General features: G+C 44.6%; 1 protein-coding gene across 2 annotated transcripts; it reads left to right on the forward strand.

Annotated features, from left to right (window-relative positions):
- The first annotated feature begins 2,220 nt into the window (after positions 1–2,220).
- Positions 2,221–27,317, forward strand: ZBTB5 (zinc finger and BTB domain containing 5). 2 transcript variants are annotated; one of them, XM_006272077.4, is made up of 2 exons: positions 2,221–2,412; positions 22,365–27,317. In XM_006272077.4, the coding sequence occupies exon 2, from the start codon at positions 22,369–22,371 to the stop codon at positions 24,394–24,396; it is 2,028 nt and encodes a 675-aa protein (XP_006272139.1). In that variant the 5' UTR covers positions 2,221–2,412; positions 22,365–22,368; the 3' UTR covers positions 24,397–27,317. The 2 variants fall into 2 exon arrangements, with proteins under 2 accessions (XP_006272139.1, XP_019346300.1); XM_019490755.2 differs by lacking the exon at positions 2,221–2,412 and adding an exon at positions 2,618–2,717.
- Positions 27,318–27,879: the final 562 nt, after the last annotated feature.

Below are 27,879 nucleotides of genomic sequence, written 5' to 3' on the forward strand. Positions count from 1 at the left end.
AGGACCTGGTGTAAGACCAGGTCTAGGACATGTCTATGGAACCAAATAGATTTAGTGGAGCAGTGTCCTAGCTGCAGTGAATGTGGGACCTCTTCTGTGTTACCTTTGTGCAGGAACAGATAGCTGACTGGCTTAGGGTTTTGTTTTGGGGGTTTTTTTTGTTCTTTTTCCTTTTTTCTTAAAAAAAAAAAAAAAAAAAAAGCTATTTTTCCCAGTGATCCATGTCTAGCCAATTTAAGCTTTGTTCTAGTACCCTGAGCATAGTTTAGCTTTCAGCAAGGATCTTCTGCTCTTCCACCATGAGGATGCACTGACATCTGCTCCCGGTTCCTGTCCTTGCATTATCTTTGATGTACTATGGAAGGGGAAAAAAACCCCTCTTTTTGTTGCACCCAACAAAGTCTATGGGACCTTGTATTTTATCTGGGGAAGTACAAGAGAAGCCAAAACAACCTCACCCAAACTATACACAGGTTCACTGGACTATTAGCAACCAGGCAACATTACCAAGAGCAGCTACGCAGAACAGGCGGATGTAGTCACTACTGAATTGCCCACTTGTGTACCAAGCTGCTTCTTAATGGCTTCCAACATGCTATCAGAGTCTCTCAACATGCAAGGCATAGTCATGCAGATATGAATGTGGTGTTTTCCAACAGGCTTACTATTATATATAGAAAGTTGCAACTTTATGGGAGGCATTCACAAGACTCCAGCAACCTGATTCACAGCTGAGCTGGGCAGCTATCCATGCTGTCTCTGGGCCAGATCTAGTGCTGCCATCACAGCTCCAGATTTACCTCCCTCTGGATAGCTGCTTACTCTTGCTTCTAGTCTGTCATAGCTTTCAGGTGTGAAGTCAAACGGAGCATCTAGGTTATTTCAGGAGCATATCTCTGTGCACAAACAAGACATATCTGCCCTGGTGGTGGAGGCAAGTCCCAGCCTCCCAACCCTGTGCAGGGTTGCCAGGTCTTAAATAACAAATTATTGTATTGAAAACTCAAAATATCGTATTTGCTGAAAAACTATGGTACACTGAAAAAAAGATGCAAATAAGTATGCAAATAAGTCTTTTTATTTACTTCGTGTTGCTCACTATAAGCCAGTGAGCAAGCAAATGAGAACTGGGTTATCAAAGCTGAAACATATCTGTATTTTGAGAGAAGCAGCTATAAGAAAGTACTGGTAACAAACCCAAACATGAAGGATGCAATCCTTCACTACACAGTGCCATTTGAATTGCATTTCCTTGATCAGGGTACTGTCCCCCCTGCCATGTTCCCAGTTTTCCCCTGTCAGTAGGAAAACCATCTTGGCAGTCCTGGTATTTCCCCTGCCTGATAGTTACCCGCCCACTAGGGACTTCCAGTGGGAGGATCTCAGCTACATGCCGACTCCTCCCCAGCTTGCTCCTGCAGCCACACGGGAGGGCAAGTGAAACTTGGGGGCATCCAAACCCTAAGTCTCCGGGGTTGGGCCTGCAAGTAGGATGCCCCGCCATGGATTTGGAAGCATCTGAAGCCCCAGGCAGGGGTGGAGGACGTGGAGGACACTTGCTGGTAGCAAGACCCACGTGTGGCTCTTGAACGATTTGCACGGATTTGGGTTTGATTTGGCTGGTTTGAGCTGGGACACGAAACATTTTCCATAAAAAACACACCGAAAACCAAAAGTCAGTTAAGACTCCCGGAGAGTTGGGTTTTGCACATTTTTAGTTTCGCAATTAGCTCCTTCAAAAATAATCGTCTATGTTGAACTCTTAGTATTATAGATCGTACATCCCACAAGGGCTGGAATTGTCCTACAGATACGATAATTACGGTGCCCCTTGCAACACCAGACCTGTGCTTGCGTGCCCCCGGGGGGTCACCTACGCCAGCCAGGCTCAAGCCGCCTTCCCTACACCCGACCCCCAGACCGGACCAGACCGCCCCACCCGGGACCACAAAGCTCAACGGCTGCGAACGCGCGGCCACTTTCCACTTGTTTTGGACAGGCACGGCCAATCAGCGGCCGACGTATTGATAAACCCTAGTGGCACCGCGGAGTTATCAGTAAGCGGCCGCGTGACTGGCTAGGCGAGTCCCCCCGGGCTCCAAGGGCCGCGAATCGCGGCCTGTGATTGGCCGGGACGCCCGTCTCCCGGGTGGGCTCGGACGCTTCCCTCCCCCCACCCCGCCTCGCTCTCCCTGGAGTGGCCGGGACACGATGGCGTCATTTCCGGCTGCCGGCGAGGCCGCCGCAGAGTAGGAGCTGGAGGGGGAGGGGGGAGGAGAGCGGCGCGCGCCGGAGACGGAGCTGCCCGGGCGGGCCCACAACAACGGCCGCCGCCGGCCGCCGCCAGCCCCTGGCCTAGGCCCCTCCCGCCGGGAGAGCGCGAGCCGCGGGGGGAGGGGCTGCGCTGCGCAGGTGAGGCGAGGCGAGGCGAGGCGACGCGGGGGGCGGGGGAGCGCGCGTGTAGGACAAGGAGGCGGCGGCGGCGGGCGGCGAGCAAGCCCCGCGGCGTCCGGGCGGCGCGAGTGCGCGTGCGCGCGGCGCGAGGCAGACGGCGGGCGAGTCCCCTTGCTGCGGTTGTCTGCGTGAGGCGGGCTCGTGCGCATGCGCCGGGAGCGCGGCGGGTGCGAGGCCGCGGGGCGTGCTGGTGACAGGCGCGAGACGGGGTGGGGTCGTGGTCCCCCTCCCCCACTCCCGCCGGCGGCGCGCGGCATGGGCCGGTGAGTGACGGGGCCTTGGGCCCTCCGTGACAGGCGCCCCCGGGGCCTTGGGCAGGCCCCGTCCTGTGGCCCCCCCCACAGCCTCCGCAGCGGCTCCTTGTGCCCCCTCCCCTCCTGTATGCCCCCGGGCCTTTGTAACTTGAAATTGAGTGAAAACGGGGAGGGGGTGGACTTATTGCTCCTGCAGGCTGGCTTTCCTGCTCCAAGCACTTGTTAGTTTGCTTGGAGTCCTGCTCTCCACTTGTCCCCCACCAACAACTGTTGATGCCCGGTTCCTGACTGCCCTCCCCCAACGTCGTTGGGAACCATCCCTGCAAAAAAAACTTTTCCAGGCTTTAGTTTGGCTTTTCAAGTGGTGCATCTGGAAGCAACATCAAAAAATAGTTAACAGGGTAGATCTTGTGGCACTAAGGTGAAAGGTCCTGGTAAAGGGTGGTGGTTGCTTGTGTGAGGACGGGGCACTCAGGGTCTAGTCTTTGAATGCTCCTGGGTGAGTGGTGGTCACATGCAGTAGCTGTTGTCAAGAATACAAAACTGTAGTGAGCTCATATTTAAAACCATTGCTAAATAATAGTGTCATTCCCACCCAAGCAGGAAGAGTTTTATTATACTCATCTGAGCCTTTGTGCTCACATTTCAAAGATTTCTGTCTTGCCAGATTGAAGTTTTTGTCAGCTCAGACAAATCTGTCACTTTCAAAGCATCAGTCTTGCCATAGACTTCAAAGCTAGCTCATAATGAAATATCTCAAGACAGTATTTGACATGTTGCAGACTGCTGAAATTGATGGTGGAGTTTCGTCTCTGCTGTAGGACTCCGAGACACTTTTAAAAAAAATATGTGATGCTAAGCAAGTCAAGCGTTAAAAGCATGTAGCAAAATAATGTGAGACATTGCATTCAAAACAATCTACTGCAAGATAGTTGCTTTCTTTTGGGAGGCTGTCAGATAGATAGGATTAGTAAAATGTAATGCTGAATATTGAGAGAGAGTTTCAGGTACTACTTACAATTTTATGGAGTCAGGATAGTCTTTACCCTGGTAATGAACTGTTCGAGGCAGTGCAAAGCAAATCTTGTGTTCTGCCTGATACTACTAGTTAGCCTGTCTCTGTGCAACTCTGAGCACAGTAGGAAACAACTGTTTTCTTCTCTCCCCTCAAATTCTGCTTTGATTATTTGGGATTTCAGTGAGCATAAAAAATAACTTTGGGTGACTTTTCTAGAAAGGTTACTAGCTAATATTTATAATGTATATTGAATTGTTCATAATGTGATAGAAGATAATACTTCACAAATGCAGTGCAGTACATTACAGAACAAGCTGTCATTGCACAAACGTTCTGTAGGCAGTCTGCTAACTGTATAAAGTTGGTTTGTTAACTGCATGTGGCATTTACCTCACTGACATAATTAGACTTAGCCTTTCTTATACATTTGTATTAACAAGGACAAGCTTTGCAAAGGTCATTACCCATGTAGCTTCCCTATTCCATACTGCTGGTTTTCTGATTTTTTTTCAAGTTAGATCATCTATTAGTAGCCACTTTTTTTCCTCCACTGGTAGTTTTAATTTATCAGTTAAATCCCTTTTTCAGAGATTATAACAGAGTTTGTTTCTAACTTTTTCCTATAAATAAAAATAATGTAGACAAAAGTTGATTGCTTGCACTTTTGATGTTTTGAACTTTTTTCCCTTAAAACTGATGCATGAGATCTTGCAAGAGTCAAGAGGTGCAGTGTTAGGGTAGTTCAACAAAAATGTCATTCAGTACATGCTACAATGTCTAAATGTGCTGTAGATTTATATACAATTTTATAATGTACACACTTTGCTAGGAGTGGTGGTTCAAATGACACTCCCATCAGCAGATACTTTCTTGAAATATTTTTTAATACAAATGGTTTTGGGGTGAACAGAAGCTGACACATGACAAATCTCATTTAAAGTTCAGCATTGATCCATTGGATCAATTTGTGGATAAAATGATGTGCTTTGGAAGTTAAAATAATGTAAAAAGGCTGTATCATGTATAGTGAAGGTGGCATAATTGTTATCTGACGCTTTGATATGGGCTCTCTTTTCAATTATAAGTGTACTTCATACAGAGTTGAACTAAATAATCACTGGTTGGATAAGACTAGGATTAAGAAACAGCAGGCAAAGGCTGCTTCAAAATCAGCAAGGGATGAGAGAAGAGTCATTAGAGTTCTTGAACTTCCATTAAGTAGGAAATATAGAGGTTGAAGGTATTGTGCTGAGAGGTATCTGTGGCTGGTCTTTTTCCTTGGATGCCGATGTGTAGCTCTTTGGCTCCCCATGGTATGTATGATTGGATTCATGGATAGGGAGTTTTTTGAGTTGGATTCCTTTCTCCTTTGGGCAGATGGTCAGCAGCAGAGATGCCATCCTAGGCCATGAACAGGTGTTCATTTCTACCAGTAGCAGTTTCTTAGACATTTTCACTAGTAGAAATCTTTCTGGGAGAGGGAGCATAAAGGCGTTCACTATACAGCTGCCCCTTCTCCTGTGCTTTCACCAAATTGGGGTGATCCTGGTCTGGGGAAGGCATGGGGAGTAGTGGCTACTCATCGGCTTAACTTTACTCCCCACCCAGACCAGTCAGGGAGGGGACTGTAGCAGCCACTGAAGCCCTGCTCCTTCACCCTCCTCCTGTTCCAGACAAGAAGAGGAACATGTTCTTTGTTGCCAGAGATTCTCTTGCAAGGGAGATCTTCCAGGTTGATACCCAAAAGATCTTTCTCCTTCTGGGTGCGTGTTTTCCCCCAGGAGAAATTGAATGAATGCTGGTATGCTACTCTCCTAGTAGAAACTAAGAGCAACTCTGCTGGTAGAAACATAACAACTAGGAGCAACTCTGTAAATCTGTTTGCTTTTCAGATCGATATGAAAACTGAACATATGGTTATGTTAAAGTGTAGCAGTACTGATATTATAGTTAAAGTTTTGATGGGATTGTTATTAAGTCTTAATTTTAAAAAAGGGATGTGAAAGTGACAAAATATAAGAATTAAAAACTGATAAATCATTGGAAGTTTCCTTGTTTGGTGTAGATCAAACTGATACACTTGACATAATATCTTGGAATGAGAAGACAATAATGACCATTTAATACTTGTGAATAAGATATCCTACCATTTATCCTTTTTTTGTTAAAATATATGTTCCTTGGACAATATTTTTACATAACATTACCTTACATCTGCTAAATAGGACAATACCACTCAGAATCATAGAAGTAGGGTCAGAAGGGACCTTGTAGATCTTCAAGTCTGACCCCCTGCCTGAGGAGGAGGAAAACTGGGCTCAAATGACCCCAGCCAGGGAGGCATCAAGTCTCTTCTTAAAGACCCCCAGGGTAGGAGCCAGCACCACTTCTCTTGGAAGTTGGTTCCAGGTCCTAGCTGCCCTAACTGTGAAGTAGTTCTTACGGATGTCTAATCTAAATCTACTCTCCAACAACTTGTGGCCATTATTCCTTGTTATCCCGGGGGGCGCTAGGGGAAACAAGGTCTCCCCCAAACCTTTCTGGTCCCACCTAGTGAATTTATAGACGGTCACCAGGTCCCCCCTCAGCCTTCTCTTGTGATGGCTGAACAGGCTCTGGTCCCGTAGCCTCTGCTCGTAGGGCCTGCCTTGCTGCCCCCTGATCATGCAGGTGGCCCTCCTCTGGACCCTCTCAATGTTGTCCACATCCCTCTTGAAGTGGGGTGCCCAGAACTGGACACAGTACTCCAGCTGCGGCCTGACCAGTGTTGCGTAGAGGGGGAGGATCACCTCCTTGGCCCTACTTGAGATGCACCTGTGGATGCACGATAAGGTCCAGTTAGTCCTGCCGACTGTGACCTCGCATTGTCGGCCCATGTTCATCTTGGAGTCACTGATGACTCCAAGATCCCTTTCTGCCTCCGTGCTTTCAAGAAGGGTGTTTCCCATCTTATAAGTATGCTGCTGCACCCTGCACTTGTCCGTATTGAAACGCATCCTGTTTTTGTTAGCCCACCCCTGTAACCTATCCAGGTCTTGCTGCAGTCTTTCCCTCCCTCCCAGCGTGCCCACCTCCCCCCAAATTTTGGTATCATCAGCAAATTTAAACAGGTTGCTTTTCACCCCATCATCCAAATCGCTGATAAAGAAATTGAATGGTGTGGGCCCAAGGACCAAGCCCTGGGGGACTCCGCTGCCCACTTCCCCCCAAGTCGAATATGACCCGTCCACCACCACCCTCTGAGTACGACCCTTCAGCCAATTTGTAATCCACCTGACTGTGTAGGCATCAATGCCACAGTCGCCTAGTTTTTTAATGAGGCTGGGGTAGGAGACAGTGTTAAAGGCCTTGCTGAAATCCAAAAAGACTACATCCACGGTGACGCCTGCATCCAATGCTTTTGTGACCTGATCGTAAAAGGCAATCAGGTTGATCTGACATGACCTGCCCCTAATGAAACCGTGCTGGTTGCCCTTGAGCATCATCCCTGATGCCGGCCCATCACAGATGTGCTCTTTGATCTTCTCAAAGAGTTTCCCCAGGATTGAGGTAAAACTGACAGGCTTATAGTTGCCTGGGTCCTTCCTCCTCCTTTTTTTTAAGGTGGGGACCACATTGGCTATCTTCCAATCTTCTGGCACCTGGCCCGAGCACCACGAGCGCTTGTAAAGCCGTGCCAAGGGCCCTGCAATAACCACTATTAGCTCCCTCACCCTGGGATGGAGAGCATCTGGACCTGCTGACTTGAACACGTCCGGACCCTCCAGAAGCGCTCTAACCTGGTCCTCCTCAACCTTAGGTCTGGAGGCATTCCCCTCAAGTCTGTCTTGAATCATGGTGGAGGAGTCCCGGTCCCTTCACAAGAAAACGGAGGTGAAGAATTTGTCAAAGAGGTCTGCTTTCTCTTCTGGCGCAACCACCAGATTGCCCAGCGTATCTTGCAGGGGCCCCACGTTTCCCGGTGCCGCCTTCATCCTCCCTATGTATTTGAAAAAGGATTTTTTATTATCTTAGAGCTAGGACTAGCGTCCAAGATCAATGTCCGCCTTAGCTTTCCTAACAGCCCCCCTACAGACCCGAGCAGTGGAGGTATACTCCTCTTTGGAGATAGCCGCCCCTTTCGACCGGATGTACACCACCTTTTGGCAACCAGGCATTCCTGGATGTCGTTGGTGAGCCAGGGGGGCTTTTGGGCACTCTTGTCCCCCTTGCTTCTTGTTGGGATCATCACCCCTTGGGCCCTGAGTATCATCTCCTTGAGGAACGACCACTCATCTTGGGCAATGAGTTCCCCTGCCCTCGAACCCCAGCACCTCTCCCACCAATCTCCTCAACTCCTTGAAGTTGGCCCTCTTGAAGTCTAGGGCTACCGCCTTGCTGCAGGCCCTTGATACCCTGCGCTGGATGATGAATTCCAGCAAGTGATGATCACTATCACCCAGGTGGTCAAGGATCTGGAGCTCCCTTACCAGATCATCGCCTGTGGCCAGGACTAGGTCCAACAGGGCATTTCCTCTGGTGGGACCGTGCGCCTCCTGGGTTAAGTGGAGGTCCTGTATCTCGGCCAGGAACCTCCTGGAACGGTCCAACCTGGCTGACTCTCCTCCCAGCAGATGTCAGGGTCGTTTTAGATCACCCATGACAACTACATCCCTTGCCTTAAGTGCCTCTGCAAGCTGGCCCGAAAATTCCCGGTCCAGATCCTCCCCTTGGTTGCGGGGGGGGGCTGTAGTAGACCCCCACCGTTAAATCCCTCTCCCCACAACCCCCTTGTATCTTGACCCAGAGCGCTTCAGCTTACTCCTCCTCTGACCCCATTTTGCTGGCAGAGGATGTGTATTGCTCTTTGACATAGAGCGCCACACCCCCTCCCTTCCTTCCTTCTCTATGCTGCCTGTAGAGCCTATAGCCCCCAGTGCTAACTGCCCAGTCATGCCCTACCATGTCTGGGTTTGAACTGGCTATTCTGAGGGCGAGTTCCTCCTGTTTGTTCCCCATACTACAAGCATTGGTATATAGGCATTTAAGGCCTTGCATAGCTGCGTGTACCACCCCCCGATTAGGAAGACTATCTGGACCCCTGTTTCTTACCTGGGCATGTCACCTGTCTTGCTCGGGTGGTGTCTCCTACTGTCTCAGCAGGAGGTATTTCATTTTAGTTTCCTTTTTTATGCCAATTTGATTGCTTACTGGTTCTTTTGTACTGCAGAAAGTAGGATAGATTTGCACTTTGCATCTCTGGTTTAGTTGGATAACATCCTGAGGTCCCTCCCAACCCTAATTTTCTATGATTCTACAATTATGTAGACTAGTCTGACCAAAGCAGGACCATTCCCAAATAGATCATCCCAGCCAAGACTCTGTCTACCCAGGTCTTAAAAAAACCTCTAAGGATGGAGATTCCTCAACTTCTCTGGGTAGCCTGTTTGAGTGCTTTACTACCCTCCTAGTGAGAGAGTTTTTCCTAATATCTAATCTAAACTTCCCTTGCTGCATCTTGAGACCATTTCCACGTGTGCTGTTATTTGCCACCACTGAGAACAGTTTAGCTCTGTTTTCTTGTTAACTCGCCTTCATGTAGTTGAAGGCTGTAATTTTAAATCCCCCCTCAGCCTTCTCTTCCCCTTCTCCAGACTAAGTAAGCCCAGTTCCCTCAGCCTCTCCTCATAAGTCATGTTCTCCAGCTTTCTAACCATTTTTGTTGCCCTCTGCTGGACTCTCTCCAATTTGTCCACATCATTTCTGGACCTCCCACTACAGAACTATACTCCAGATGTGACCTCACCAGTACCGAATAGAGGGGAAGAATTACTTCCCTCAATCTGATGGCAACAATCCTACTAATGCAGCCCAATATGCTGTTAGCCTTCTTCTCAACAAAGAAATGCTGTTCACTCATGTCCAGCTTATTACCCACTATAACACCCAGGTCCGTTTCTTGAAAGCTGCTGCTTAGCCAGTCAGTCACCAGTTTGTGTTCAGGATTGTTCCATCTTAAGTGTAGGGCTTTACACTTGTCCTTATTGAACTTCATAAGATTTCATTTGGCCCAAACCTCCAATTTGTCAAGGTCTCTGTGAATCCTAGACCTACTCTCCAGCATATCATCTACTCCACCCAGCTTGGTGTCATCTGCAGACTTGCTAATGGTGCACTCCATCCTATCTTCCAGATAATTGATGAAGATATTGAACAAAAACTGACCCCTGGGTTACTCCGCTTGATACTGGCTGCCAGCTAGACAGAGTCATTGATTACTACCCTTTGAAGCTGAAGATCCAGCCAGTTTTTCTCCCTATCCACCTTACAGTCCATTCATCCAACCCATATTTCCATAGCTTGATTGTGAGCATGTGGTGGGAGACTATATTAAAAATCTTGCTGAATTCACAGTATATTGTGTCCACTGCTCTCCCCACATGCACAGAGCCAGTTATCTCATCACAGAAGGCAAACAGATTAGTCAGACATGACTTGCCCATGGTGAATCCATGCTGACTGTTCCTAATCACCTGCTTCTTCAATGCTTAAAAATGGATTCCTAGAGGACCTGCTCCCTGGTTTATAACTGAGATGAGGCTGACTGGCCTGTAGTTCTCTGGATCCTCCTTCTTCCCTTTTTTAAAGATGGGCTCTATATTTGAATTTTTCCAATCATCCAAGACCTCTCCCAATTGCCACAAGTTTTCAAGGATAATTGTTGGTGGCTCTGCAGCCACATCAGCCAATTCCCTCAGGCACCGTAGGGTGCATCATGTCCAGGCCCATGGCCTTTTATATATCCAGCTTTTCTAAATAGGCCCTGACCTGTTCTGTCACCACTGTCTGCTGCTCACCTCCTCCCCAAACTGTGCTGTCAGGTGCAGTAGTCTGGAAGCTGACCTTGCCTGTGAAGTCTGAGGTAAAAAAAGGCATTGAGTACTTCAGCCTTTTCTGCGTCCTCTGATACTAGGTTGCCTCCCTCATTCAGTAAGGAACCCACACTTTCCTAACCTTCCTCTTGTTGCCGACATGCTTATAGAAACCCTTCTGGTTACCCTTCATGTCCCTTGCCAGGTGCAACTCCAATAGTGCTTTGGCCTTCCCAGTTTCATACTTGCATCCCTGAACAATACTCTTATACTTAAGGTAACCATATGTCCTGGTTTGGCTGGGATGCTCCCTTGTTCTGTAGGCCGGTCCCAGCCAGTTGGTCAAAAGTCCCAGGCTGGAGTCTGGTGGGGATGCGAAGCAGGATGGTGCATCAGGCAGGCAGCTGGGCAGATGCCTGTGCTGCTGTGCAGGAGCAAGGACGTGTCACATGCAGGTGGGGTGGTGCCTGCTCCAGTCAGCTTGCCTTCTTCCCACATAGTAACAGCAGTGCCTGCCTGGCACGGCACACCACGCCACTTTATCCCTCTGCCAGACTTTGGCACACAACTTTTGAACAACCGGCCAGGACTGGCTTATGGAATCTGGGGGTGTCCCAGCCAAGATGGGTATATGGTCACCCTACTTGTACTCCTCCCCAGTCGTTTGTCCAAGTTTCCACTTCTTATAAGCTTCCTTTTTGTGCTTCAGCTCATTGAAGAGTTCCCTGCTAAGTTAAGCTGGTCCTCTGCTGTACTTGCTAGCCTTCCTGCACCCTTAGTAAGGTTTCTTTGAAGTAAAAGCTTTTGTAAGCATCAGCTCACTTCATTAGGGCAATACCAGTTAGCAGTAGGTATTTCTTTTCAGCCTCCTTTCTTTATGCCGATATGATTGTATACTGGTTCGTTTATACTTCAGAAGGTGGGGTAAATTACACCTTGTAGACTACCCTGCATTCTGCCTGGCTAGAAACAACTACCACTCTTGTTACTAGTAAAGACCAGGATTAAGTCTATAAGGCAATCCAGCATGAACTGCCACCCTGACTGCTCCCATTATAAATAAAAGTAATTAAACAAGGTTATGTCAGCCATATTACTGGAGATCCAGGTCCCCCTCATGTAGCCCATATCATATCTTCTGGACCATTGGTTCTCAACTGGGGGCTCCACGAGCAGGTTTCAGGGGATCTGCTTGGCCCAGCCTGATGGGGGAGAAGCCACCGTGGCCCCCCAGGGCTGAGGTGAGTCCTGAGGAGGGGATGAGGGCAGGCCTGCCCCACCTGGTGCACAGCTTCCATTTTGCAGGTGGTGCTGCAGGTGTGGGGGTGAAGCTCTGTGGTGCTGCTGCTGCTCATGTGAGTGGACCTCTGGGCCTCCTCGTTGCTGAGTTTTGCCTACTGCACCCAGGGCCATTGTGGGGTGGTGAGGAGGCTGGGGATCCAGACCAGTCCTCAGGAAGAAAAAGGTTGTGAACCCCTGCTATGGACTATGCTGCCTTTCATATTTGTCTGTTCTTTATGTGGGGGTTGTTTATTTTCTCTCTAACAAATGTGAAACTGCCTCATTTTTGGATTCAGAATTCAGTAAACTGATAGAAACTGGTACGTACTTTCTTAGCAAAAAATAACAGTTTTAGCAGATTTATATACTTTGCCATGATGCACTAAAATATGGGTGTTTTACATTTTAGTTGTATGCTGGAGACATGGTCAGTAGCTAGAGCATCGCAGTAGGATTTGATATAATATCGATGAGCAGTAACATGGGAAAGTCAAGGCCACGGGTATTGCACTAGACCAGATGTAGATAGTTGCTTTCTTCGGAAGTACTAATAGTAATTAAAGGTAAAAGTTGCAGTAACTCAATGCTTTTATCTTCTGATGAGAAGAATTGAAACATGTAGCTAGTTAGAATCCTATTAAAATGAGAATGTGTTCTTGTTAAATGAATATAGAATGGCAGCAATATATAATCACTTTTTGCATCTAATTATATGAGCTTAGGCTCACAAAAGCTAATGCTATGAATCTCTGATTTAGTTGGTCTATAACGTGCAAATCTACCCTGCCTTCTAATGACTTTTATGCCAGCCTTGGCCATTTTAAGGAGGCTATGTTAGGCTATAGAAGTGTGGTTGAAGCAGAAAGCCCCAAAAGCCTGTTTCTGAGTGACCTCGGAGTAAACCTTTGTGGACATGATCTTTGGTAAGAACGGGAAAGCAAGCAGTTATTGGGCACTTTTACATTTGCTCCGGGGTGGGAGGAGCCGCTCTAATTTAAAATGCCACCACATCTCCTGTATCAGCATCCCACGTTCGAGTGAGCTTTAGTTCAAGCATCCCCCACTGCCGCTTTGAAGCACAGGAATGCTGATACACAAGACGCAGGAGGCTGCTGGAGCGCAGGAATTCCAGTGCGTTGGGGCAGACTCTGCACTCGTGTGTAGGTGCCCAATGCGTCCAGCTAAGCCAGCTCAAATTAAGCAGACCAAAAGTCCTGAAAGACATAAAAAGGCCTTAAAATAGTTAATCCAAATACACTGCATCAGAACTTTAGTTTGAAACTGTTAGTACTAGCCATTGATTTAAGCGAATTTATCAGATGTAGTTTTGCTATAATAGAGATTCTGTGTTAAGTTTCTTAGACAAGTTATAAAAACAAAGCAGCCCTAGCAGTGAAGACTATAAACGGTGAAAAAAAACAACAAATGGGAAGTTGGGGAAACAGTATTCCATGAGAAGGAAGGAGAGAAGAATTCTTCCCTTCAGAATTGTAACTTTCATAAGGACATAAATCGTAGCTGCTTGATATTAACTGGGAAGGTAAGAAAACTGGTTGAGTCCAGTTCCCAAAGTGACAGTGAAGTAAAGGGGTTTAATTAACCAATTGGATAATGTTTATTAGAATATTATAACAAGCCATCTATAAATATAGGGTACGGTTGTCCAACTTCTTAGCATCCAGGGGCCTTGTGTTGTGCAGGGGCTGTACCAGCATGCAGGTGGACAACCCCCCGTCCTCCCAGCCAATGCATGTGTATATAGGCAGTTCCCCACCTCTTTGAGTGTGGACTGTCCTGCTGCACTGTGCTACTGTCTTCCCCAGCACTACAGGATGTGCTGAACCATGCTGATCTGACCTGCCCTGCCCCCTGGGGCAGGGGCAGAAAATGAAGGTCAGACAGGTGGAGAAGCCTGGAGACCCTGGCTAGAGCAGTGAGGCCAGTGGCAGCCAGGTGAGCCTGGGGGCCTTAGATTAACCCTTTTTCAGGTGTTCAGTAGGACAGCACTAATATAAGCTATAGACTGAAAGGGAAATGAGAGAACTGCACACATTCAAAAAGACCTGGTGATAGTGTGTTACCTACTTCTCTCCTGATTCTCCCCAAGTGATATATGTGTGAACCTATGTTGTACTGTCCTGGGTAGCTAGAAGAGCATTGAAATAAGTGGGTTTTTTGTATGTTTGTGGGCCTTGGCCCACACTTGTGGGGTTGAATAATAAAAAGGTCAGGCTGCAGATCTGTTCTTTTTTCTGATCAGGAGGATGATAATTTAAGGAATTGTAACTATTTTAAGTTTTTGTTTAAAGGAGGATTAAGGGAACTTTAGCTGTATCTCAGTTCTGTACCTTATGTTGTCAAAAGATCCTGATCATAGATGGACTATAGTTTTTTTTCTCCCTAAAGGACAAACAATCCAGAGGGGTTTTTTGGTAAGTCATGTGATATATTTTACATTTTAGGTATTGTATTTTGACATTTATCAGGGGTAGAGATTGGGATGGAAGCTTGTAATCTGTGGTGACAGATGCCTTTTGTTGATTCAGATCTCCAGAAGTGGGCAAGGAATATTGCATATTTTGGAAGCAAGTGTTACTAGACTCCTTCACAGTATTTCACAGTGGTTGATAGACCTTGCCATTTTTGCTAGTTAGTTGGTTGTTCTTTCTTATAGTGGGTTGGAACATTTGCTTTGAGTAATGTTTAGATGGTGGTGAAGTGTTGTAAACAAAAACTCTGATTCAGGTGGCAGCCGTCTTTGCTCTCTTGAAGGTTTGATGCAAACAGAAGTTTGGGCATGTAAGTTTATCCCTTTGATTTCCAAGCTAAACGCAGCTCACCTTCCTTATCCTAGGGAAGCTGATTTGAGGTATACCAAGAGATGGGGGGGTGAGAGAGAGATGGGTAAAATGCATGCCTTCATGGAGTGTATAGTCATATTATAGGCAATATGATAGTGTCAAAGAATACAAAGACTTTCCATGTTTTTAAGGTTTGGGCATGGGTTATGGGCTTTTTTTAGTAACTGCTATGCTAAAAGTAAGTTCAGTAAGAGTGAATTCTGATGTATTTTGTAAAATACAATTTATTAGCTTAAGTTCTTGAATGTAATTTTGGCACTTTTTCAGGTAGTAGTTAATCTGCCAAAGATTCCTACAGACTTGGCATCCAGAATATCAAGTATGTTTTAAAAGTGGGTGGATGTGGAGACAGAAATCCAAGTAGTAAACTCCACTACCAGCTTACTGGGAGGCTAGAAGTGAACAAATAGTAATACTCGTTCCAACTTATGGGTTAAATTTAGCTGTATGCTTAGTTCCATTTTATAGCTTTCCACTTAACAGTGGCATATTTGAGATGGTTGAGAACATTTTCCCCTTCCCCTTTCATGCAGACACATTGTATTGTACATGTTAGTAACCTAAGTGAAAGTATGTTTGTTTGTTTTTGTTGTTGATGTTTATTTTCCGGGGATTCCAGGTTCTCTTTGTAACTTGTTTTGGAATAAGGCATTGTGATCCCTACAGTTTGATCAGATAGCTGTTTTATAGGAGCTTGGAGTGTTTTAATTTTTGCATTGGCTTCATACAGTTTGTAATTGTAGTCTGTTCTTTTTGCCCCACAATTTGGTCCTAATAGGTCTTGACAGCATAAATTCCTAATCCAAAATTACTTTTTTCTGCTGTTAAAATTGTGATCTTAGACACTGATCCTGCAGTGACTTACTGGTGTGGGCATACATACCATTACATGTGAATTTAGTTTCTGCTCCTGCATGACTTGAGGCTGTTATGACTGAAATGTATATTTCCCTGGTGGTGTTGATATACATTGTTTAGTGAATATTTAAATCATTCTTTAGAAAAGTGTAAATATTAACATTTCTAGTATAATAGTTTCAAGGAGTTTTTAAAACTTTATTATGACTCGAAGCATATAAGCAACTTGAATTAGAGCATGTTATTTTCAATCTTGTAAGAAACAACAATAAAGTCTAATCCTCTCCCCACCTCCCCCCCCCCCACCTGCCCCCAAAAAATCCAAGCCCTCCCACTTGTAGTTGTTATAGTTGCAAAGAACGGATTTTTTTTTTTTTTTAATGAAAGCTTAACATCTCTGAAATTGATGGCTTATCTTGATTGATTTTTTTTTTTTTTTTTTTTTAACTGGGTAAAAAATCTTACCACTTGCCTCTGGCGGGTAGGTGCATTAATCTTTCAAACCCTTGCTAAACATATCGTATAGAAAAGTTCTGATTTAATATTATGAATATAATCAAAATAAGTAGAAAGGGAAATTTTGATAGACTTACTAGATGGCTTGAGAGTTTCAAGAGCGAATTAACTGGATAATTTTCTTTAGAAAAGAACTGGGTTTATGAGTCTCCTTTGAAGATTATAACTGACTGTAAAAGTGAGTGTTAGAATTAATATATCTGTGACTAAAAGAACTGCACTAAGGAATAAGTGACATACACAAAAATAAACATGCAAATTATTTGGCTGACAAATACTTTCGCTGTATAATTGCACAGATTGCTATGTTAAATCATTTCCATTTCTTATGCTTGTCAACAGACTGTTGAACTCCTTTGTTTGTATTATGATCAGCTTGCTGAACACCCCCCCCCCCCCCGATGAAATCATTGAGAGAGTGAATGCACAAAAATTAGATAATGCTGAATTTAACAGTTTGTATACCAGCATTGACTTGGCCACCTTGGAGATGTAAAATAGTTAAATGTGGAGTAATATATGGGATACAATACGTAGAAGAGGGATGGAGGTGGCATATGGGTGTCCCAAACAAACCCGCTGAATTTTTAACCATTTCATGTGTTGAGATTTCAAACTTTTATCTAAGATAGCTTTGCATCACACTAGGACTCACTTGCCTGTTTTGCTGACCACCCCTTGCTGCTCAGGGATCATGATGAGGTGGCATCACCATCCCCTTGTTACTGCTGACATGCATCTAGGATTCATAGTTGTAGGGTCGGAAGGGACCTTGACAGATCAGCAAGTCCGACCCCCTGCCATGGCAGGAAAGTGTACTGGGTCAAACGACCCCAGCAAGGTGTTCATCTAGCCTCCTCTTAAAGACCCCCAGGGTAGGAGCCAGCACCACTTCTCTTGGAAGTTGGTTCCAGATCCTAGCTGCCCTGACAGTGAAATAGCGCCTCCTGATATCTAGTCTAAATCTACCCTCTGCCAGCTTGTAAGAGTTATTTCTTGTCACTCCTGGGAGTGCTCGGGGGAATAGGGACTCCCCCAGTGCCTGCTGGTCCCTTCTGACTAGTTTGTAAATGGCCACTAGGTCCCCTCTCAGTCTTCTCTTGCAGAGGCTGAACAGGTTCATGTCCCTTAGCCTCTCCTCGTAGGGCCTGCCCTGCTGCCCCCTGATCATGTGAGTGGGCCCTCCTCTGGACCCTCTCCATGTTGTCCACATCCCTCCTGAAGTGTGGCGCCCAGAACTGGATGCAGTACTCGAACTGCAGCCTGACCAGTGTCACACAGAGGGGAAGGCTCACCTTGGACCTGCTTGAGATGCATCTGTGGATGCATGACAAGGTGCAGTTGGCCTTCCTAACCGTGTCCCCACACTGTCAGCCCATGTTCATTTTGGCATCAATAATGACTCCTAGATCCTTTTTCTGCCTCTGCACTGACAAGAAGGGAGTTCCTCAGACTGTAGGTATGCTGCTGGTTCTTTGTCCCCAGGTGCAGTACCTTGCACTTGTTCGTATTGAAACCCATCCTGTTCTCATCTGCCCACCCCTGTAACCTGTCTAGGTCTGATTGCAGCCTATTCCTCCCTTCTAGCGTGCCCACTTCCCCCCACATCTTGGTGTCATCTGCGAATTTGAACAGGGTGCTTTTTACCCCCTCGTCCAAGTCACTGATGAAGACGTTGAACAGCACGGGTACAAGGACCGAGCCCTGGGGGACCGCACTGCCCACATCCCTCCAGGTCGAAAATGGCCCATCCACCACCACTCTCTGGGTGCAGCCCTCCAGGCAGTTAGTGACCCATTTGACTGTGTAGGTGTCGATGCCACAGTCCCCTAGTTTTTTAATGAGAATGGGGTGAGAGACCGTGTTGAAGGCCTTCCTAAAGTCCAGAAAGACTATGTCCACTGCTACACCTGCGTCTGAGGATTTTTGTGACCTGGTCATAGAAGGCCACCAGGTTGGTCTGACAGGACCTGTCTCTAATGAACCCGTGTTGGTTGCCCCTAAGCATAATCTCCCCTGCTGGCCCCTCATGGACATGTGCGATGATAATTCTCTCAAAAAGCTTACCCAGGATCGAGGTAAGACTAACTGACCTATGGTTTCCTGGGTCCTCCTTCCTCATTTTTTTGAAAATGGGAACCACGTTGGCCCTTTTCCAGTCCTCCGGCACCACACCAGAGCACCACGAGTACTCGTAAAGCCGTGCCAGGGGTCCCGCAGTGACCTCTGCTAATTCCTTCAGCACTCTGGGGTGGAGATCATCAGGACCAGCCGATTTTAAATATGTTCAGTCCCTCCAGAAATTCCCGGACTAGATTCTCACTGACCCTAGGTCTGGGTGCGCCTCCCCTGGGGCCTACGGAGGTCCCGGTGCAAGGGGTGACCTGGTCCCTGCTCAGGAAAATGGAGGCAAAGAAATTGTTAAATAGGTTAGCCTTGTCATCTGGTGTGACGACCAGCTTTCCTAGCGTGTCTTGCAGAGGCCCCACATTACCCGGTACCTTCTTTTTACCCCCTATGTATTTAAAGGTTCATTTGCAGTTTCATGCTCCTGGATTTGGATACCTCAGCATTATGTCACTGTTGTTACATCAGCCCTACCTTTTGCAGCAATATAGAGGTTCTGGATTGCCTTTCCATTTGGAAAGAGGTGATGGTGTGGGCCTGCTTCAAGAGCCACTACAAGAAGCAGATAAATGATGACCTACCCTAGTAAATGGCCGAGAGCAGTGGTGCTCAACCTCCAGCCCGTGGGCCAGATCTGGCCTGTGAGGCTCCCCACTGATCTAGGAATTTGGTGTCAGGGCAGCAGTGGCAATTAACAGTGCAAACAGTTCCTCCCCACCCACCCAACGGATTTCCAAGCCCTGTGTACCAAATGACATGATCCTATGTATGGGGCTGGGGCTGTGGGTATGATTTAGTGTGGGGCTGAAGCTGGGCTCATGGACTGGGGCCAGCCTAGTGTGCCAGATCAGACCCATGGGCTTGACCGGTTGGGCACACTGGCCAAGAGGGATTGTTCCTAGGATGCTGCAGTAAGGACAAGCAGTTCAGACAGGCATGTAAGAAAGCAAAGAACAAAAAAGGGGTTTCTTGTGTTCTAGCTACCTGCTCTTACAATGAGGAACCGGTACTTTTTCTGGGAAGTGATACCAAACCTCAGTTTGTGGCACATAACAGTGAAGGTGCTGATGAGGCTGCCAACTAGGGCGGGGGGTGGATGAAATACAATTTGCGGGCTGGATCTGGCTTACTAGCAGATCTAGCCTGCCCTGTGGGTGGATGGCCACAGAGTCATTGGATCTGGCTGATAGCTTCAGGTGGTTGGCAGCTCTGGCTACTACATGGTTCCAGGCAAGCAGGTGGGACTGCTTCTGCCCAGTAGCACCAGGCATCAATTGTGGGCATGGGCAGTGGCATCAGCTCTGGACATCACACACAGGTTTAGGAGCCTAGATGCAAAACCTGCTGCCCTCCTGGCTCTGAAAGCTCTGACCAAGAACCTGACCCTTTAACAAAAGATCTCCCTCTGGCTCTAGTTCGATAGACCAGAGAATTAGTCTATGCAAGACCAGAAATAGAAACTAACGGAAACCAAAGAGGTATGGTTTTCGGGAGGGTACTTCAGCTAGTAAATTTTGTGGAAAGCTTTATAAAAATGCACATTTCTATAAACAAACAACAGTGCCTTTTTCTAAGAAATCTTTGACAAAGTGTTTCCAAATCACCTGCAAATTGATGCACAAATTAATGAGACCCTGCCAGAAAACAACAAAATCTCATTACAGTATTACCAGCCGATTGCTACAAGGTATCTCAGTCCCTGTTGCCATTATAATTATCAGTTTGGAGAAAGCCTCTCAATATTTTGATGTCCTGAAACTGCACCTTTGTCTCTTCCCTGAGAGTCTCTTTTTCTGTTGCATCCGGTGCAAACTACAGAGAACAGTTATAAAGAGACATGTATTGCTTGTTCAGTAGCCTCTGCCCTTATTAATAGTTGTCTGTACTCTGCTTTGTCTTCCAAGAACATTCTTTATTGTTAGTGAGTAGTTACTTAGGGCATAACTGAGCAGGTCCTTTATCCTATCCATGAGTTCTGTAAAAGGATTTAGAAGCCAAGGATGCAGAGCATATTTTGAGTCTCCCAGAATGACAGGACAGCCTTCATGCTACTATTCCCCATGACCATCCTGAGAGCCAAAGTTCCTTTTTTCAGTAAAGAAAAGGTGAAGAGTTTCTAAAGATCATAGCACCGTGGACGTTTCCACACTCCCCATGCATTAATGGTGATCTGCGGTACCTGGAGGTGCTACAGGAAACGAATGACAACACTTTTTCCCTGAAGCTTTGTGTGGAAGGCAAAGGCTACTATTGATGGTTCCTCCAGTACAGTTTGTGAAGTTTGAGTGTGCAGACCTACGATTAACCTTCTATCTATTGCAAAGCCTTATAAAGTGTGCCTTTAACATCTTTTCCACAGCTGCATGCACCTCTCTGATAGTCATCCCAAGCAGTTGATCTGCCACTGTCAAATGGATTACCTGCTGACACGTAGCAATGGGAAGTTGCAGGCTTATAGGTGATCATGGTCCTATGATTCCCTGTGCTGGGGGGGACTTTCACTGGTGTGTTGCTGCTGCTACATCTATGTTGTAAGGTCTGTACAGATGCCTAAGAAGGTAGCTTTTATTGTCCTGAAAAGCCCACATGTTGATTTAACAAATTCTGTACTTAATGCAAAATTACTGTCTTCCCAATGTTCATTTCAATGCCCACTGTAGTATGAGAGTATCTTATTGTTAACACAGTTCTCTTCACAACACGTCTAGTGAATTAAGGACCAATATTTTATCAAGTGTCCATTAGTTCTGATTGGCTGACTTGTGATCCTAACTTTTTCAAAGATATTTGTATTTGTACAGCAGTCTAGGTTCAAAGCACAATTCCCATTTACTTAAGCTGTAGTTGGGAATGCACAGCATTTTTTCAAATCCGACCACAGGAATCTTAGATTGGGCCCTCATAAAATGAGGAGCATACAATCAGTGATTGAGTTGGGAACATTTGGATTTATGCAAAATATCTAGCATCACAACAGAATTCTGTGGCAGAGACGGATAGAATTCAGGGTGGCATTTCACATCCTGAACCCTAAGATAATTGTTTCTCTTCCTGTATTTTGCATTTGTAGTTTTGCAGTGTGAAGTAGTGCTCTTGAAGAAATTAGCTTTGTTTACTATACAGCTCTTTATTCTCAGAGCACTATTCATTCTGCACACTGAAAGAGCTGGTGGTCCTGTGATTAAAAGATATTATATGCCCATTGTAATTGAAAACTGTACAAAACTATATAACACACAAGGAGGCAGAATTAAGTTATAGGCAGCCTACCTTCTGGCATTTCCTAAACTTTTACATTCTTGACTTTTTTCAGTCTTTATGTTGATTACTTTGGCAATAAGTAATATCCTATCTTTAAAAATTATTCTCTTCCCTCACCCCCAATTTGTCACATAGAGTTATTACCAGTAGTAGGTTTTGGACATCCAGATTCACAGTACAGTCCTCAACTCCTTGAGCTATGGAGAAACTGGAAATACTAATATGCAGTTATCCCTGCTGAAAGAAATAACTAAATATTAGTTTCGATCCCAGGTTTTGTATGGAAATATTACTAGTCAATCCTTCCTGTGGCTAGGATCCACCTCTGTTCCTGTCTCCCCTACCATGCTTGCTTTTCTCTCTTCTTCCACCTCCTTGCTTTCTGCAGTCCCCTCTCCTCCTCCTCCTCACTATTATAGCTTCCCTCTTCTTCCTTCATACTTCCTGACTGCAGGAGAAGGGCCTTTGAAAACACAGGTGAGAGAGATTGCCTGTTCTCTTGCTCAGTCCAAGACTAGTCAACTATAGGGGGAGTAGCTTCAGGGATAACCATTCTCAATCAAAATGAATAGTTAGTTTGTCAAAGTTTATTTTCATAATGGGAAGGGAACCTTAATGATGAGTATCTCTGCCAGATCTGTCTATAACATATTTAATTCTGGGCTGGGAACTTTTAGATCCAGTGGCAAATAAAATAAATCCAGCCAGTCTAGTTTTCTGCATTATACTGGCAAAGGTGTGATATCAGTGTAGTACTGATTAATTAAATCAGTTGCTGTTATTAGTTTATCTTTTAACCACCTTCCTTCAAATATTAACCAGTGACTCACTGCAATCTCAATACATCTTTAAGTATTTATTTTTGTCTTTTTTTATTTTGTAGGATCATGGATTTCCCAGGACACTTTGAACAGATCTTTCAGCAGCTAAACTACCAGCGTCTTCATGGCCAACTTTGTGACTGTGTCATTGTGGTGGGGAACAGGCATTTCAAAGCCCATCGCTCAGTTTTGGCAGCATGCAGCACTCATTTCCGAGCTCTCTTTACTGTAGCAGAAGGAGATCAGACCATGAACATGATCCAGCTGGACAGTGAGGTGGTGACAGCAGAGGCTTTTGCTGCTCTGATTGACATGATGTATACTTCCACACTCATGCTTGGGGAGAGCAATGTTATGGATGTCTTGCTAGCAGCCTCCCATTTGCATTTGAACTCTGTTGTGAAAGCCTGTAAACACTATCTTACTACAAGGACACTACCAATGTCTCCGCCTAGTGAGAGAGTTCAAGAGCAGAATGCTCGCATGCAACGCTCCTTTATGCTCCAACAACTTGGGCTGAGTATAGTGAGCTCTGCATTGAATTCTACCCAGAACACAGAAGAACAGCAAAATACTATGAGCTCATCAATCAGAAGTAACATAGAGCAGCGCACTACTTTTCCGATGCGGCGTCTCCACAAGCGGAAACAGTCTTCTGAAGACCGAGCCAGACAACGAATCAGGCCTACCTTAGATGAATCCATTTCAGATGTAACTCCAGAGAGTGCGCAGTCAGTAGTTCATTCGCGAGAAGAATTCTTTTCACCAGATTCGCTAAAGATTGTGGACAATTCTAAAGCTGATGCTGTTACTGATAACCAAGAAGATAATGCAATCATCTTTGATCAGTCTTTCAGTGCCCAAGAAGATGCTCAAGTGCCCAGTCAATCTGACAACAGTGGAGGGAACATTTCACAAACATCCATGGCATCTCAGGCAACACAAGTAGAAACCAGCTTTGACCAAGAGGCTACTTCTGAGAAGAATAGCTTTCAGTGTGAAAATCCAGATGTTAGTCTAAATGAGAAAGAACACATGAGGGTAGTAGTGAAATCTGAGCCCTTGAGTTCTCCAGAGCCTCAAGATGAAGTGAGTGATGTCACTTCTCAAGCAGAAGGCAGTGAGTCTGTTGAAGTGGAAGGAGGAGTGGTGACTGCAGAAAAGATAGAACTGAGTCCTGAAAGTAGTGACCGTAGCTTTTCTGATCCCCAGTCTAGTACTGATAGGGTGGGAGACATCCATATTATGGAGGTGTCAAATAATCTGGAACACAAGTCCACTTTCAGCATCTCAAATTTTCTGAATAAGAGCAGAGGGGGCAATTTTGTTGCTAATCAGAACAATGATGATAACATTCCAAATACCACTAGTGACTGCAGAATGGAGGGAGATGCCTCTTATTTAATGAGCCCAGAGTCTGGGCCCAGTAATGGTCATTCCTCTGCTACTGTCTCTCATATAGAGAATCCATTCAGTGAACCTGCAGATTCCCATTTTGTTAGGCCTATGCAAGATGTAATGGGTCTTCCATGCGTACAGACTTCTGGTTACCGAGCTGCTGAACAGTTTGGGATGGATTTCCCAAGGTCTGGTTTGGGGCTACACTCTTTATCAAGGGCAGTGATAGGCTCTGCCAGAGGTGGAGCTAGTAGTTTTCCTGGCTATCGTCGCATAGCCCCCAAAATGCCTATTGTGACCTCTGTCAGGAGTTCCCAGATGCAAGATAGTGCATCAAATTCCCAGTTGATAATGAATGGGACCACTTCCTCTTTTGAAAATGGGCATCCTTCACAGCCTGGTCCACCCCAGTTGACCCGGGCATCTGCTGACGTTCTTTCAAAATGCAAGAAGGCCTTATCTGAGCACAATGTCTTGGTTGTGGAAGGTGCTCGCAAATATGCTTGTAAAATCTGCTGCAAGACTTTCTTGACCTTAACAGACTGCAAGAAGCACATCCGTGTGCACACGGGGGAGAAGCCTTATGCCTGTTTAAAATGTGGCAAGCGGTTTAGCCAGTCCAGCCACTTGTACAAACATTCCAAAACCACATGTCTGCGGTGGCAGAGCAGCAACCTACCCAGCACTTTGCTTTAGCCCTTCCCCATCACCCCTCCAAACGCACCAGGGTGGACTGTAGGAACCAGAACCGAAACGCTTCTGGCATACTAACGTTATTTTGTTCTAGGCTTCAGGTTAGGAAGCTGTTCTTGAAGACTAGTGAATACTTAAGTGTGATTGTGCCACACACACAAAAGTCTTGGCTCTGTAAAATGGGGGTAATACCTTAACCTACCTCACAGGGGTGTTGTGAGGCTTAAATAAGAGTTTGTGAAGCGCTTTGAGATCCTCAGAAGGAGTGACTGTAACAATATTCAGCATTATTATTATGTAAATGCAGGCCTTGGGCTTACAGGGATACAATCCCTAAAATTGAGTAGTTCCTTTGTTGGGGGCGGGAGTGGGGAAGAAGGGGTGTGAGCTTGAACATAGTTAGCTCCTGAGGATGTTAAAGTAGCACGTTTTGAGAATGAGAAACTGAAGTGCAAATTTTTTTAGGATTTTTTTTTTTAATTGTAACAGCATTTAATTAAATTACCTAGAAAAGAAATTGATATCATGCATATGAACCGTAATGCAAAAAGCTCTTTAGTGCAGATTATGTATCTTCAGAAGAAAAAATGACTTTGGATGCACCCATCTGCCATAAAATGCTTTAAAGTATGTTAATTATGAAAATAGTTTTAGGGGTTCTGAATGTATTTTTGGCTGTTTTGCAGTAACGGACACTGTGTAATGAAGGTGCTTACACTGAGTCCAAGATGAGTAACTTTTGGACTGTTAGATGTATATATACTTTGAATACAGCAAAATCTTCTAGGTGTTTCACCAAGTTTTTTCTGTAAAAACTTGTATTGCGTGATAAGTGAAGTACTGTTTCTGTATGTGCTACTCTTAGCGGTATTTTAACCAACTTGTATTTCATATGTTAAGATTCCATATACATAGAAGTCTGAAAAGAGTTTGTCTTTGTCTGCTCTGTTATTTTAAATGGGAGATATGATTTTGTGGTGGCTTCTTTTACTGTGTACCCTTTCCAGATTCTGACAGTCATTCTGATCCAAATTCATTGTATAAGCAGACTATCCTTTTCTGATGCACTTATCTTCAGGCTTTAATTTCCCTCTCCATATACTTAGTGTTCTTCCAACCATGAAGCTTTCCTGAGATCACAGTAGTCAGGAATGAGCTCATCTTGCCATATTCTTATGCATCTCTGTGTAAAATGTAGCAAGCAATTTTAATTCTCCAGTTTAGAGGAATATCATAAATATACTTTACCGAGTAAGTAACACTCCAGGCCAAATCTAACTGAAAAAACAGTATTGTAAACTTTGTAAAACGGAGTTCAGTAATCTTTATTCTTCAAGTGAGTCGCATAGATCTTGTTTTAATTTCCTCCTTTTTGATACCACGGTAACTAATACTGTTTGAAGACCTTTAAGATGTACATGAACTTAACTACTTGGTTTCAACATTGGTTTAAAAAAAAACTTTTTAAAAACCTTTTTGGAACACTTCTACTGATGGATCAGTGTTTCAGCATCTCTGTCAAACTCAGAAGAAAATGGATCATTAGCATCTTTAGCTAACTCACAGAAACTTGGGGTTTTTTAATATAAAAAATCATTTTGCAGACGTTCGAACCTTCCACTTTGTGTGGTGTTAGTAGTATCTGATTTATTTTCTTCTGCTATTTAACAGGGGTGTTGGCCTTAAATTTAGGTGACCTGAAAATAAAATCCTTATTCCACAGTTCAGCCTTGATGAGTGATCAAGATAGCAGGAGTGTGGGAACTTAGACTGTGATTGTCAGACAAAAAGAAACATGGAATCCTACTTGTGGTCTATGTGAAACAGTAGTCGGTTAATAAGGAAATGCAGCTTACTTTCTTCTCCCACTAAAGCTTGTAATGAAGAGAAAATCCTGCCTCTTTTTCTCTTAACACTTGCTTTCCTACTTGAGCATCCAAAGTTAATGGGAGAATGGACCTATGGCAAATAACACAAAATAATTTTTAAAAAATGTGGAAGCTCAATGAGAGTTATTTTGATGGTCATATTTCTGACTGTTGGCTTTCAAGGCCCTAAAGAAATAGGTCATATATAAATAACAGTAGAAAATACTGTGTTTGATTTGGAAATCATATTGATTTTAAGCAACTAACAAGGTTGAATATTATTAAGCATTCTTACTAGAACACCAATATAGTTCTGCGCACCCTCCCCTAAGTCACCATCTGGGGCTGCTGCCTCTGTTGCCCCACCGTAGTTATGCTACTGATGGTGAGTTGCCTTATTAGTAAAGTTTTGCCTATTTTTTTTTTTTTTTTTTCATCTTCCTTTCCTGTTCAGGATTCTGTTCAAAAGCTAAATTCTTTTTCTATTCTTAGCTGTTTCTTGTATCAAGTATGTGCATCTGAAACTACCATTCAGAGGAAGAAAAGTTGAGATGGGGCAGGAAGATGGAATTGCAATTAAAATTAAGAAGAATATGATTGTGGAAATATTTAACTGTACTTTGGCATGAGCTTTTAAAATAAAAACTTCATGGCTTTGGAAAAGGCCAGAGAGTAATGGAGGAATATTCCCTAAACCAAATAAAATATAATAAACTTAAAGTTTGGTTATCTTTTGGATGCAGTAAACTTTATTTTCATAATTCATTAAATTCTGGTATTTATAGGGGAACACACTACTCATTCAGTAAGTCTCATCGGATTGCTGTTGCTTTCTTGGCCTTTTATGAAGTAATATCAATGATATTACTACCTAGTTGACCAACGTCATGCAATGACTAACATGTAATTTCCAAGCCTGATAATTATCATAAAAATGTCTCATCCCACTTCTGTTCAAGACTTACTAGCTGAGCCTGATGGTTAGATCTCATGTGAAGATGTCAATATGTTTAGTGTTATGAAAAAAGTCTGAAAAATAAATACTACATTTTTGTGCTGGTGTGTCTGATTTGATTTACTTTTTGATTTAATTCTGATTTTTATGTTAGAGTCCACCAGTCAGTGTATTGGGATCTGCATTAGCTGCCTCTGTTCTTGGAGTGGAGTTGAAGGTGTTAAGCATAACCTAAAACATCCCAAATGATGTAGCTGGCCCACCTGAAATTGTCTCTGTGCTGGACTACAGCCATAACTGGTGCCTGAGCTTAGCTCTTCCTCATAACAAAGCAGGATGACTTTAGAGTGTTTCCTCTCAGGGCAGCATGTTTCTAGAAGTTCCTTCCCTCCTTGGCCCAATATATTTCAAATGTGGTGACCTGGGTATGCTGCAAAAGAGAAGTTTTAAAATGTTTTTGGAGAAGACTAAGGGTGTCTTAAAAATGAAAGGGCAGAAAATTGTAGATGGGCTGTATTCCCCTTATTTTAATACTGCCGTGATTGAATAGCATGGTTAGTGGTACATTACTGTATCTCAGGCCTTTTTAGTTGCCTCTAAAAATAAAGCAAAGTACCATAGTAGTACCTACCCACTTATAATTTAAATTATCTTGCTTTTCTT

Source organism: Alligator mississippiensis, chromosome 3 (assembly GCF_030867095.1).
Source record: "Alligator mississippiensis isolate rAllMis1 chromosome 3, rAllMis1, whole genome shotgun sequence".
NCBI classification, from domain to species: domain Eukaryota; kingdom Metazoa; phylum Chordata; order Crocodylia; family Alligatoridae; genus Alligator; species Alligator mississippiensis.